General features: G+C 42.7%; 1 protein-coding gene across 4 annotated transcripts in view; it reads right to left on the bottom strand.

The window, feature by feature from the left end:
• GK (glycerol kinase) overlaps window positions 1-14,330 on the bottom strand; it is a 78,645-nt gene that overhangs the window by 44,636 nt on the left and 19,679 nt on the right. For all 4 annotated transcript variants that reach the window (XM_039248763.1, XM_039248762.1, XM_039248764.1 and 1 more), the window contains exon 4: window positions 10,615-10,692. In XM_039248763.1, the coding sequence (XP_039104694.1) occupies window positions 10,615-10,692 (78 nt within the window). The remainder of the gene's footprint in view (window positions 1-10,614; window positions 10,693-14,330) is intronic.

Raw genomic sequence — 14,330 nt, forward strand, 5'->3', positions numbered from 1 at the left:
AATAATCATTAGGGAACTTAAAGATGGACCCCATTCCCAGAAATTCTAGGAGAGTAGGTCCAGGAGAGGGATCCTAGCAATATGCCTTTTAAATAGGTGCCCCCCTCCTTCCTTTAAGAAACACTGCTAGACTCCACAGCAGTGGTTCTTACCCAGAAAGCACATCAGAACCACCTGGAAAAATGTGAATTCACACATTCCAAGCCCTCTGGTTGCAGATTTATGCAAGGAAGGCCCGAGTCATTGTAACTTTTGTTATAAACACCCCAAATTACTCAGTACTATACCAGAACTTGAGAGCCTCCTTTCTAGGGCCGTGTCTTTAAGATATGGAACTTATTCCAATTATTTCTTTAAAAACTAAACAACAGAGGGGCGCCTGGGTTACTCAGTCGGTTAAGCATCTGACTTCAGCTCAGGTCATGATCTCACGATTTGTGAGCTCAAGCCAGGCGTCTGCTTTGGATTCTGTGTCTCATTCGCTCTCTGCTCCTCCCCTACTTGTGCTGTGTCTGTCTCTTAAAAATAAATAAATGTAAAAAAAATTTTTTTAGAAAACAAACAAAAACAACAGATAAATTGATGACCAGGTGGCTCCCCTGAGTCCCAGTTGGCTCTGTGACTCTATTGTTCCTTGACGATGACCACTTAAGTAGCTGGGCACTTACTCCTCGCTTGAGAGCTTCCGAGTATCCAGAGTGGAATCCACGGAATCAACCTCTCACCAAAAAGAGTCAAAACACTGGATGTGAAATCAGGAGACCAGAGTTGTTTGTCTCTGACTTTGCCACCCATTTGAGCTACGTGACTCAAGCAAGCCAGGTTACCCTTTGTGGCCTGGATTTCCTGAATATAAAACAAGGCAGTCGGAGTCGATGGTCTCTGCAGTTCCTCTCCTGCCATCATTCCATGATCACAGAAAGCTGGAAGATCCACGTTGTTTTTATAGCCCAAGAGTTTAAGGTAATTAGAATACATGGAATGAATTAGTACAAGTGCCAAAGAGAAAAATGTCAGTGGTTGATATGCTATCAAACAATTCACAAATGCTCAAATTAATTGAATTAAGAGGAAAAAAATTAGAAAACTCATTAAAGAAGCTAAGATGGTAGAATTAGGTTGGCAGAATAAGAGACCAAAAGCCAGAGAGAAATCCCCAAGCTGGAGGACTAAGCTCCCTGTGGAGGTAATTTCTGAGAGCAATCAAAAGAAGTGCCAGATCCAGATCCAGCAGCGGTGGTCAATTTCTTCCCCCATCATGTCTGGGTCGGAAGGCCGGGAAGGGAGCGGGAGCCAGAGCAGCAGTACCTGAGGAAGTGCCAGCAGCTGGAACTGAAGAGCCAGAGGGGACTACGGCAACCGGATCTGAAGGGCCAGGGCAAACCGGAGCGGCTGGAGCATTAGGAGAAATAATGGCAGTTCATGCTAGAGGTGGTCAGATTCAAGGTCTGTGTTCTCTTGCTGACCACTTAGGAAATGGTAGATCACTTGCGCAAGTTCATCAGAATGAATATTTTCTAGGCATTTGAGCACAGGAAAGGAAAAGGAAGAGACGTGGCGGAGAAGGGAAACCAAGGCAGTCCGGTCAGAGTCTCTGGGTCAGCGGACCTCATCCATGCGGACGAAGACCAGGTAAATATGTGCTTTTTGTTCAGGATGACTCTTCCCTACCTGGCCATGTGTCTGCGTCCTAGGCCCAGCCGGTTACTGACTGTTCCCCCAACCAGTAAATTGAAAGGCTGTGCCATGTAGCGGGTGAGCATTCCTCACAAACGAAGGCTAAGCAGTGAGCCACAATCACCGCTGGGGCGATCTATAGAAGGCCTGAAAAGGCTGCTTTGGGAAGTCACGGCCCCAAGAAAGCACTTCCCCGGGAGGCTGGCAGGGGGGAGCCCACCGCCACAAACAGGAGAGGCGTGTCTGGAGGGCACAGGGGATGGCTAAGTTCCAAAGTGATGCGGGGGGGTAAAAAATGAGAAGGAAGATAGACGCTAGGGAGTCCCAAACACTACAGAGCCAGCTTCTGTAAGGCATGCCCCTTATTTAGACCAAGTGAATCTGATTCAAATGGTTCAAATCATCAAATAAGCAAAAAAAAAAAAACAAAAAAAAACCCAGTTTGGGCGATGTGATAAACTTTCATTTGTATTAAATAAAGTCACATCCAATATCTAAGAGTTAGATTTATTTTTTTAAATTTTTATTTATTTCTAGGAGAGAGAGAGATAGACAGCGTGAACAAGGGTGGGTCAGAGAGAGAGGGAGACACAGACTCTGAAACAGGCTCCAGGCTCTGAGCTGGCAGTCAGCACAGAGCCCGACACGGGGCTCGAACCCACGAACCGCGAGATCATGACCCAAGCGAAAGTCGGACGCTTAACCGACTAAGCCACCCAGGCGCCCCTCTAAGTGTTAGATTTAGTCAGGTCTGAACGACAAAGTTTGCAGAGTGAAGAGAAATGCGGTTGCCTCACTGTCCATGGATCAGGGAACTTAGGTGATGCAGTAACAGCACAGAGGAAAAGACGACGTTTAGAATGTTTAGAAGTGTGCAGCAGTTTGGCTTTGTCATAATAGAAGGGAAAAGTACCTAAGAAAAAAAGTCAAAATTAACTAGAAACAATCTTAATTATTTTCAATTGACTAGAGCAAAGGCAAACAGTACGGCTCTGAGGGGCTGAGGGGCTGCGAGGCGCTGCAGGCCTCCCGGGGAGGGGGAGGGAGATGAGGGCGGGCTCCGGGTTATGGAGCGCACCCCGAGCAAGGACTTGTGGCAGTTCCACCAAGTGTTAGTGGGCTACCTCCCCCACAAGAGATAAACAGCAGTGAACCAGACTGAATTGCTGCTGTGTGTTACCACTGGCCAAAAGTTAAGCTATTAATTAAGCTGGGAAAGAGCTCACTCGCAAAGGAGAAGAGACTGTACTCGATGACTGTCCTTCCCCTGACCGCATTTTCAGAAGTCCCGGGGGCCAAAAGAAAAATGCAGAGTGGGGGAGGGGGATTAAAACATATATATGTCACAATGTGGGGAGCTGAACCTATCTGGGCTCTTAGATGCATAAGTGCTAGGATGCTTATGACTGAGACAAGCGTGTGTGACCCTGTTAGGCTCTGCATGTGCCTAAGAACACGTGTCGTGTATAAGTCAATCATTCCACCTGGCACTCCTGGGTGACAGAGACCACAGCCAGCTCCCACCAGCGGCCATGGCTAACACTATGAAGCCTTCTACTCTGCCGGGCGCTGCTGGAACTACTCTACATTGATCATTGATCTTTACCTCGTGCCTAGGAAGTCCACACTTGTCACTTCCCCAGTCTAACTGTCGAGGGAAGACAGAGAGCAGTGGAAGTGGAAAAGCCAGGATTAGAACCCAGAGTCTGAATGCAGCATGAAACCCCTACGACACAGGTCAGCCAGGATGAATGTAAAGTCTTCAAAAGAATGTAAAGAAAGAGTAAAGATCAGAACCCTCAAAGTTGAAATCAAATTCAGTTTCTTTTTAAATTGGCCCAGAGTTGAAGAGTTTAATAATTACAAAAACAGCAGTATTTTCTTTTACCCCAAATGAAGAAAATGGAAGGCATTCAAAAAACCTTGTAGTAAAGGACTGGACCCAAGGAGACATGAAGTAGATCTTGATAAGGCTGAATATTCTAGATTTGACAAAATTTAAAAAATCTGCTCCCTTCCAAAGCAAAACAATAAAAACAAAACCATACTTTTGTTGTTTAAGGACAAGTATGCTTTTAGGTTGTTGGCCATTTATGGTTTTCTTTCATGCTGATCCTCTGAAACATAATCCAGGTCTAGACAAGGTTAAAAAAAAAAAAAACAAAGAAAAAAAAAACGAGCTCAAGGTTCCTTCAGATCTCAGCAGATAATTACAGAAGTTTAATCATTGGCCCAAGGTCAACCGGTACATAAAAAGTAAAAAAGGGAGAGGATGACCAATGTTTATAAGTGCAACTCTGCAGAAAAGAGTTATATGCCACAGGGAACTTTTTTTTTTAAGATTTTTTTTTTGAAGTCATCTCTACAGCCAACATGGGGCTCAAGCACCCCTCGAACTCACAACCTTCAGATCAAGGGTCACATGCTCCACCAACTGAGCCAGCCAGGCGCCCCATAGGAAACTTTAAATCCAACAACTTAAAAAAATGTTTGCGATAACGTTTAAATAAGGAAAAAATGGACCGGAGACCAGTGATTTTTGTCGGTGGTCTTCTCTAACATATAAACACCTGAAATCAATGACTCTTGCCTCCCTGGATATTAGACTTTAATACGAATAATATTTTGGCATTAAATCAGGAACCGTCGTCCACAGAAAGCTGCCGGAGCGGGGGTCACACTGCAGCAGGCGTCCGAGAGGGGACGAATCCAGCCCACGGAGGGAGACAGGTGGGCCACGCTCGTTAGGCTGGAACACCTCGCTGGTAGTGTCAGTGAGCTGTGCGCGTGACCACACCAAACACCCCCGATTCAAGCCTGTCCCCACCTGGCGCGCCCGCCGCTTCCGGGGCGTGGGGCTTGGTGGCGTAGTTGCAGCTGTGCTCGGTTCCATCTGCGGTGTATATGGAAAGCCCAACCTTCTTTGTGGACAATACTCAGGAGATGCCAAGGCGTGTGGACCACTAGTAAAAGGTGGTTTGGTAAGGGAAAGGTTTGGAAAAAGGCCGAGGCTTGGGGTGGAGGGAAGTCTTTGCAGAAGAATATTGATGAAGAGGATGCTACCAGGGAGAGGAGAAAGGGTAAGTGAAGGCAGGCGAGAGAGGCCACGGGAGCCAGGGCCACAAAGCTCCTGCAATCGGCCCGAGAGACCGTGAGGGTAGACGGCTCCCTCACGGAACAGTGACCGTGGCGCAGCGACGCTAAGTGACTGCTCTACTTCAGGCACCACACCGATGTTTACCTAGCTCATCACATAATGATCGCACAAACTCTTTTGGAACTTCTGAAACAGGCCATCTGTGCCTCAATGGACTGGTTTAAACTTGTTTTCTGTGCTTGTAACTGTATCTGTTTTAAAAGATGTCAGTCAGCAAAGACACGTTTACCTCAAGCAAGAAAAAAATAGCCTTGCTCAGTGCTCAGCTTCTTCATCAAACGTGTTTCGGGCCCCCTAATCGACCCTGAAATCCTCCTCTTCCTGTCCTGGGGGTGAGTGAGCCGACTGCCTACCAAGAGACCCCGAGCCATAAAAAAGGCGGCCACATAAAACGCAATTTTTTAAAAAAGGAAAGTGTAGACTGCTTCTCCCATTTGCTAGTCTATAACAAATTCTGCTCATGGGTTACATAACTGAGTTACGTAGGTAAAGTGAGAGATGAAGAGAAGGACAGGCCTAGAGGGACAGATTTACAAGAGAAAGGGACAAAGAGAGGGGGTGAGAGAGTAAAACCCACAGACTGTGATGTAAAAACAAAGACAAAGCTCAAGGACAAAGATATGTGAAAATCTGATTCTGTTTCCATCAATCCCACCTTGTGCTGTTTTCAGAGAAAGCTGCTGAAGACTAACTATCATGTTAATATCCAGCTCAGATGTGCATGGAGACAGGACCCCTTAGCGTTTTCCTGGGCGACACAACTGGAGGCAGAGTCTGTATCCTTGTCATGACCTAGTGACTTCTCTTCCCAGCTAATTACTCCTTCTCTCTCCTCTTTTTCTATTCCCCTTCCTCCTCCTCACTTCCTATCCCTCGGCTTCTGAGTCACAAGGGCAAGCATGGCGCCCGTCCCCTGCCTGGTTTGTCACTGTACGCCCAGGGGCCATCACAGAACCTGGACGCAGAAAGGCAATGAAGCTTCTGTTGAATGACGTACACTCATTCCTAGAGTGAAGTCATCTATAATAAACTGACACTATCACCTCTCTGGTACCACCTTTTAATCTCCATCTAATGCTAGAACAATCTCTTTATCAAAGAACCACAGATCTAAGTACCCAGAAATGAGCTTTGATTCCAAGTCCAGGACTCGCCTTGTTCAAAGCAGCAAGCTATTTGTCTCCCAGGCGGGCACCCTTTCAATACTAGTTGCCTTCTGTTCTCTCAAGCTAAAAACCTTGCAGCCCTGCTTCGCGCCTGCCCCCCCACCCCCCATCTTTATGCTCTATGTGATTTACAAACCTACGGGTTGTGTCTTTCCTCTGAAAGGTGTCTCAGGCTGTGCCTCTCTGCACTAATGCCATTAACTGATGAGCAGTCCCACCTCCTTTGCTATATTTTACTGTGGAGAAACTAAATCTTCTCCTTTCTAATATATTTTGTTAAGTTTATTTACTTATTTTCAGAGAGACAGAGACCACACAAGCAGAGGAGGGGCAGAGAGAGAGGGAGAGAATCCCCAAGCAGGCTCCGCACTGTCAACACAGAGCCCGGTGAGGGGCCTGAACTCATGAACCGTGAGATCACAATGTGAGCCGAAGCCAAAAGTCAGACACTCAACTGACTGAGCCACCCAAGTGCCCCAAATCTTGTTCTTTTGAATATACTTACTTACATATTTGGATTTAAATGCTTTGTTTGTCCATACTTCCTGTTTCATATTCCTTTATCTTTCCTTTCTTGTCTTTTCCAAAAAAAATCATTCAATTTTTTCCCTTTTTAGCTGGTTTACTATACATTATTTTACTCTCATTGCTCATCCTAGAGATTATTAAAACATGTATCCTTGACAATATAAGGACCTCAAAACAGTTGAAACTCCTCTACCCCAAATTCCTTTCATGTACAACTGTTGCCATAGTTTTAATTCTTAATACATTTTGAACATCATAATATGTTATTGTTTTTATGCAGTCAAAATTCATTTAGACTGACCTACACGTTTACCCTTTCTAGGACTTTACATTGCCAGGTTTCCGCGTGAGAACATTTTCCTTCTCCGGGCAAAACAGTGCTCAGTTTTTCTTTCAGTGGGGGTTTTGCTTGATTTCATTCTATTGTATTCTGACTTAACTTTGTTTACATTGAGAAATTAACTGAAAGTCAGTGCGGTGCTCCCTCTCTCTCTTCTTTACAGATTTGTTTGTTATCTCTGTGCCCAATGTGGGGTTCAAACTCACGACTCCAAGATCAAGAGTTGCATGCACCACTGACCGAGCCAGCCAGGAGCCCCTGCAAGTCAGTGTGACTCTCTTGAAGGTCATATCCTTTGGCTACTTAAAAATTTTACTTTTTATCTTCAGGCCTCCGCATATGTTCACATATGGCTGACTCTGTGTTTACCATGCCTGGGAATCACAGTGCTTCCTGAATCTGAAAAACCTTATTGTTTCTCTTTCCTTTACCTCTGTGGCTCCAGTTACAAATATGTTAGATATCCTCGCCTTCCTCCATCTTTCTCCTGGATTCTTTTCTGTATTTTCTAAACCTTTGTCTCTCTGTGCTTCAGTCTGGATATTTACTTCTGATCTTTCTTCCAGTTCACTAATTCATCTTCAGCCGTGTCTAATCTGATATAAAACTCATTAACTGAGCTTTTAATGCAGTTCTAGAATTTCTATTTTTATATTTCCAACTCTTCTTAGATCAGTCTTATCAAGGAATTCCTTGAACATGTTAATCATGATTAAAGTCTGATAATTCTTGAACTCTCTGGGGTGGCTCAGTTGGCTAAGCATCACGGGATTTCGGTTCAGGTCATGGTCTCAGCTGAGGCTGTGGGATCGAGCCCCGTGTAGGGCTCTGCACTGACAACGTGCAGCTTTTTTCAGATTCTCTCCACTCACCCCCTCTCAAAATAAATAAATAAACTTTAAAAAAGTGAAGTTTGAAAACTCTAACATCAGGATTCCCTACGGGTTTATTTCTAAGATTGTTTCTGTTAGTTTCTAGTTATGTCTTGTTTTGTATGCTTGATTTTTTTAATAGAAAACTAGAAATCATATATGAAAAATTCTAGAGAGAATTTTCCCCCAGAAACAATTCGTTTTTGTTTCTGAAAGGAAGTTAGGCTAGAAGCATTAGCAATCTTAGATCACCATAATCCACCCAGGGCTTTAAATTACATCAATCCGGGCTTCAGTTCCTGTGAGGGTTGGTGTATTTCCAGTTTTCCTCCCTTCTGGGGTTGGTCCTTTGTACTTGCAATCAAAAGTCTAGGATATGACCAATATTCATCTCCCGCCCTGGCAGCCTGACTGCCTTTGGCCTCCCTATGTCCACTGACCTATGAAAATGCTGCTTAACTTCAGCTACTCCTTTTAGAGGCTACACGTATCTCTACGGAATGAGCAACACCGAATATCAGGCTCATCGCTCTGGGCTTCCCTTCTCTCCAGCATCGTGGCCCCACAATCCCTCACTGCCTTGGTCGCCTTCCAGTCCCTCAGACAGAGTTTTGCTTTGTTTTGTACAACTTCTTGAGCTGTTCTCAGTAGACAGTTGAAACAACCCATTCTACCATATGGGAAGCTCAACTCTCCTTTATTATTCATTTTGTCATCCCATGTCATCCAGTGGATGGCTTTCAGAGCCCTCTACATCCACACCAAGCCCTCTTTATCCAAATGAGAACATAGGCTTTGGGGTTGGATGGGTTTATGTCTAAACTGTGGCTTTACCTCTACTTACAGCTATGTAGCATTGGAGGAGTTACAGAGCTTTTCCAGAATTCACTTGTAAAAGAAGGCAAGTAAAACCTGCTTCAGGGTCATTGAGATTAAATAATACGGGTAAAGAGTTCGGCACAATCCCTAGTACATAGTAAGGTTAGCACTTATTGAGCATTAGTATCACTATTAGTTCTATTAATAATAACTCGTAAATCCTTCTGTTCTCAAAACTCATCAGTCCATTTACTCTTTGGTGAAATACGTGTACACACTTTCACATTCATAGCTTGTTCACACTAGCTTTCAATGTTCCCTTTTCCTAATGTAATCCAACATGTTCCTCAAGGCCTAAAATGGAGTTCCACATTCCCCAAGGTATGCCCTGAATTCAAAATCCATACTAATGTGTACTTGCTCTAATTCCTATTGAATTTAGCGGCATAGTTCGTCCACTATTCCCTCTGTTAGTCTTTTCCTAAAACTAGATTACAAAGTGCTTACAAAAGCTGGCCAGGTACTCATATCCTCTACAATACATCCAGTATAACACCAAACACAGAGGAGGTTCTCAAGATGTGTGCATGGTTCAGGATTGAAAAAAGTTCTTCATATCCCTTAGGCGTTGTATAAATTAATACTGAAAAGCCCAAAGAATGGGACACAGAAGGACACAGGTAGAAGAAAAGGAAATGAGTAGATAAGCACATCAGAAAAAGAAAGTACTTCTGGTAAAATATTTACTGAAGTCTTTCACTGTAGGTATAACTTCAACTAACCTAGTTGCATTATTTTAAAATGTCAACTCAAAGTCCAAAGTTGCATTTTTACAATTCAAAGTTTAGAGTGTAACAGGAACTTTCTGGTTCCTTTGAGAAGGTCCTTCTCTTCCCTACGGGGGAAAAAAAAATAAAACCCTAACTAGTTCAAGAAGTTGGCTAACAGCGATCCAGGAAAGAATACACCCTGGGTATAAGTAGTGAACACTGTAATAGCCTGCTTTACTGATGTTCAAAATGACTTGCTCAGGAGAATAAGAACAAAATGTACTTTTGTGAAACAGGACCTGGGATTGCAATTCTTTGACATTTTTTGAGTCTTTAATTTTTTTATCCCAAGTACAGATGACATACTAAATGCTTCCTATGGTAACACAATAACAGTAAATACCTTAATGTTTTATAAAGATTATTTCCACAGGATTCATGCTACTCTTACAAGGCACCTTTTTAGTATATTTTCTGCTTGAATACCACTTTTTTCCAATCAATACTAAAGGAACTATACCGCTAAAGTAACTCTAAAGTAAAAACAGCTCACTCTATAAATCATCCCATCTCTGACAATTTCTGCCTTCGCCCCTGCCCCACAAACCTGGTATTTTATGGACAAAAAAATTGTGTTTTGCTATTTGTAAGTAGAATGATACCTTCTAGTGACTGTATTTATTTACAACAGAACGGCAAGTGACAGCGTCATTTAGTGCAACTGCCTTGTGTTAAGAGTACGCTAAAATATACTCACGGTCATTTACAGTTGAGTAAGATGTGATACCTAATGTTGGTGTATTTGAGATTCTGAGGTTTTGAACCCCTGCTGAAAGAGCCAAATGTGTAGAAGGAGCTCACATTTCGAGACTTATTTTCATAACCTCAGAGGAGTCCATTAAAATTACAAACGGGAAGAACAAGTACACAGTACTTTACAGAGAGAGGACTGCGAGCGTGTATAATTTGGAGTTTCGAAGGGAGGAGAGGAGATTCCTTTAGGTGTCAGAAACAGCAGGGGCCAGGAAACCGTGCCGGCAACACAGAACCACTCGCGTACTACAAATAGTCAGGGAGAGGGGAAAGCAGGGTAAAGAGAGAATTCAAGATGCGAATAAATATCTGTAAATAACTAACAACTGCATTTCTTAGAGGACTCTTCTCCCCATCCCGTCAGAGCACACAGAAAACAGGACCGCGTGCTTCTGCAGCCAGACATTTTAGAGTGACAGTGTTTGCAAGTGGAGAAAGGCCTTGCATTTGACATCCATGAACAACAGCTTACCCACAGCATTGTAGAGAGGCTCCCCAGTTAACTTGTCCCAGACTACGGTGGTTTCCCTCTGGTTACTGACACCAATAGCTTTAAAGAGAAAGTTAAACAGAAGGGAGGAGAAAATTAAACAAGTGGAAAACTACTTCAGGAGAAAGGTTCTTTTTAAAAAAAAAAACAGTTCTTTTCACATGCATAACTAAACTTAACAGTTTGAAAACATATTTGGCACTTTTGTAGTGGTATTGAATGTACTGTCTTTGAGTGGCTCCATGAGAAGTGAACAACCGACGTCAAGGGCTTCTTTTTATTCCTACAGGCTGCTTCCCACTTTACGACCAGCCCATGACAACATGGACCCAGATCAATACCTTATAAAAAGGGAAAGCAATCAATTCCAAATTTACAATACCCAATTTATTATTCTATAGAGACCAACAATCACCTCATTAATTTATTTACTAATTGCTATAAGCAATTTCTGTGTTTGTGCATGCACGCATGCCTGCATTTTAAGAAAATAGCTACAGATGAAATCCTTCATGCTAGGCAACTATACATTATGGTTCTTTAGAAATTGTTTTGTTCCTGTATTTTAAGATGTTATAAGACATACAAATTTGAATCGGGCGTAAATACAATATGCGATGGCAGTGACATTATACTGACTTACACAGAACTCAAATGCTATAGTTACAGTTAAAATGCTAATGCATAGCATTTTATTCAATTTACCTTGATTCGGCTAAATCAGAGGTTCTCAGACTTGGCTGTACATTGGAATCAACTGGAGGGCTTCTGAAAAAATACCAGTGTCTACTCCACAGCCCAAACATTCCAATTTAACTGACTGGGACAGGAGCTGAACATTAGTATTTTTCTTCAACTCCCCCGGCCAAGTGATTCTATGCAGCCCAGGTTGAATGACTGACCTAAAGGATCGAGCTGTTCCAGAATGTAAGGTGAGGACCTACTTTAAAGGCTATATAATCAACAACACATCTTTTGCTTAAATCGCCCCGAGAACCACTTGTCATGTGACCGTTCAGATAGAACTTCTAGTGACAAAATACTCCCTACCTCTCTCAAGACAGATCAATCTCTGTTCACAACTTTGGTATTAAAAAAAATCCCTTTCCTTGGAGCTTTAAGTATTCCCTGTGCCCAGCACAGGACTCGAACTCACAACCCCCAAGATCAAGAGCCAGATACTCTACCGACTGAGCCATCCAGGCACCTTTCCACATGGCAAGATTTGAAGGGCCTTCACCAACTCTCCAAGGAACACACAACTTCCTGTCCGTATTGTTCAAGCTGTACGCCCAGAATAAAACAGAACAGGAATGCCCTGACCAGTGCAGAGCTGAGGGGGAGCAACAGTTGCCTTGTTCGAAATAATCTTTTCTTTAAAGCTCAAAACAAGTTTATTTTAAAATCAATACACTAAAATCTAAATTTAAAAACGTGATTACTTAGAATTTGCTGTAAGGAGACTGTATGTGTAATAGAGAGCAATGAAAACTGGCCTACGGAAAATGAATATATACTTTTTTATTGAGGTGTAATTGACACATGACATTGTACTAATGTTACAGTTTCAGGTACACCGCCTCGCTACTGGCTATGCGTACAGGCTACAAAGCGATCACCAAGGTAGATCTAGTATCATCCTGGCACCACGCAGTTATATAATATGCCCCGCAACACTGTCGGCCATAGTCAGCAGGCTGTACATTATGTCCCTATGACTTATCTATTTTACGACTGGAGTTTGTACCTCACCTCCCTTCTCCCATTTTTCCCCCTCCAACCCGGAAACACCAGTCTGTTCTCTGCATTTATGAGTTTTGTTTCATTTGTGTTGCTTTTTGAATTCTACACACAAATGAAATCATACAGCGTGTGTCTTCCCGTCTGACTCTGGCACACCCTCAAGGTCTATCCAGATCCATGTTGTCACAAATGGCAAGATTTCAGTTTTTATGGCTGAATAATGTTCCATTGTATGTATATACACCATACCTTTTTCCATGCACCCATCACTGAACACAGGTTGTTTCCATGTTTTGGCGATTGTTAAGACTGCAATGTACATAGGGGTGCATATATATTTTTGAATTCGTGTTTTCATTTTCTTTGGACATATACCAGAGTGGAATTGCTAGGTCATATGTTAGTTCTGTTTTTAATGTTTTGAGCAACCCCTGTACAGTTTTCCACAGTGGTCCCACCCAGTTACATTCCCGCCAACGGTACACAAGGGTTCGCTTCCTCTACATCCTCACCAACAGCTGCTATTGTCTTTTTGAAAGTAGCCATTCTGACAGGTATGACACAGTGATACTTCATTTTGGTTTTGATGTGCATTTTCCTGATGATGAATGATGTTGAGCACCTTCTCGTGTGTCTGTTGGCCATCTGTAGGTCTTGTTTTGACAAACAACATCCAGGCCTGCTCATTTTTTACTTAAGACTGTTTGCCACTGAGTTGTAGGAGTTCTTTATAATTTTGGATATGAACCCCTTATCAGATACACGATTTGCAAATATGTTTTCCCATTTAGTAGGTTGCCTATCTTGTTGATGGTTTCCTTTGCTGTGCAGAAGCTTTTTAGTTTGATGTGGTCATTTGTTTATTTTTACTCTTTTTTATTACTGATTTAAATTCCTTGCTAATGATTGGTCTATTCAGATTTTCTATTTTTTCATGATTCAGTCTAGGAAGATTATGTGTTTCCAGGAATGTATCAATTTCTTCTACTGTTGTCTGATTTGTTGACCTATCATTGTTAGTATCATTGTCTTATGATCCTCTGTATTTCTCTGCTATCAGTTGTAACTTCTCTTTCATTTCTTATTTTATTTATTTGAGCCCTTTCTTTTTTCCTTGGAGAGCCTGCTAAAAATTTATCGAAATAACCTTTATCAAGTGCAAATTTACTTACTAGAACAACTTTTCTCAAGGTACAAAGATGACTGAACAGTCCACTTCTAAGAAACTTGGAGGTACAGGGTAAAAGGAAGAGATTTGGATTAAAAGAAATTTTTTTATATGTTTTATTTATTTCTGAGAGAGAGACAGCATGAGCAGGGGAGGATCAGAGAGAGAGAGGGAGACACAGAATCCGAAGCAGCTCCAGGCTCTGAGCTGGCAGCACAAAGCCTGACGTGGGGCTCGAACCCACGAACTGCGAGATCATGACCTGAGCCGAAGTCGGGCGCTCAACCAACTGAGCCACCCAGGCACCCCTGGATTTTTTTTTAAATAGAAGACACTAATGTTTTAGGAATAAAGACAGAAGACAAAGGATCATGTGGGAGACAGGAATGCTAGGAAAGAATGAGATATGGTCCTGATTCTTACAGTGACAGGAAGCGAGAAGATTAATGTACTGGTAGACTGAGGAGCCTCAAGTAAGGAAAGGGTATTGTTTCCCCTGTGATGGCAGGAAATGGGTAAGAGTTCTAGATATTAAGTATAGGAACCAGAAACGAGGAATTAAGGCCCTAGAGCCTCAACTTGCCCTGTGAGGTAGCACACAAGGTTGTCTGCTCCAATGGGGCCAAGCGCAAGTAAAAGCATGAGTTCTGGGTACTATTTAATACAGCTCAGGCTCTGAAACCAGATTGTTGGGGTTCAAATTTGAATTCCTCTGTTTCCCAGCAGCATGACCCTAGATCTCAATCTCAGTTTTATCTTCTGTAAAATAGAAAGAATAGTTTCACTC

The sequence above is a fragment of the Hyaena hyaena genome, unplaced genomic scaffold (assembly GCF_003009895.1).
Source record: "Hyaena hyaena isolate Hyena2069 unplaced genomic scaffold, ASM300989v1 scaffold_318, whole genome shotgun sequence".
Lineage (NCBI taxonomy): Eukaryota > Metazoa > Chordata > Mammalia > Carnivora > Hyaenidae > Hyaena > Hyaena hyaena.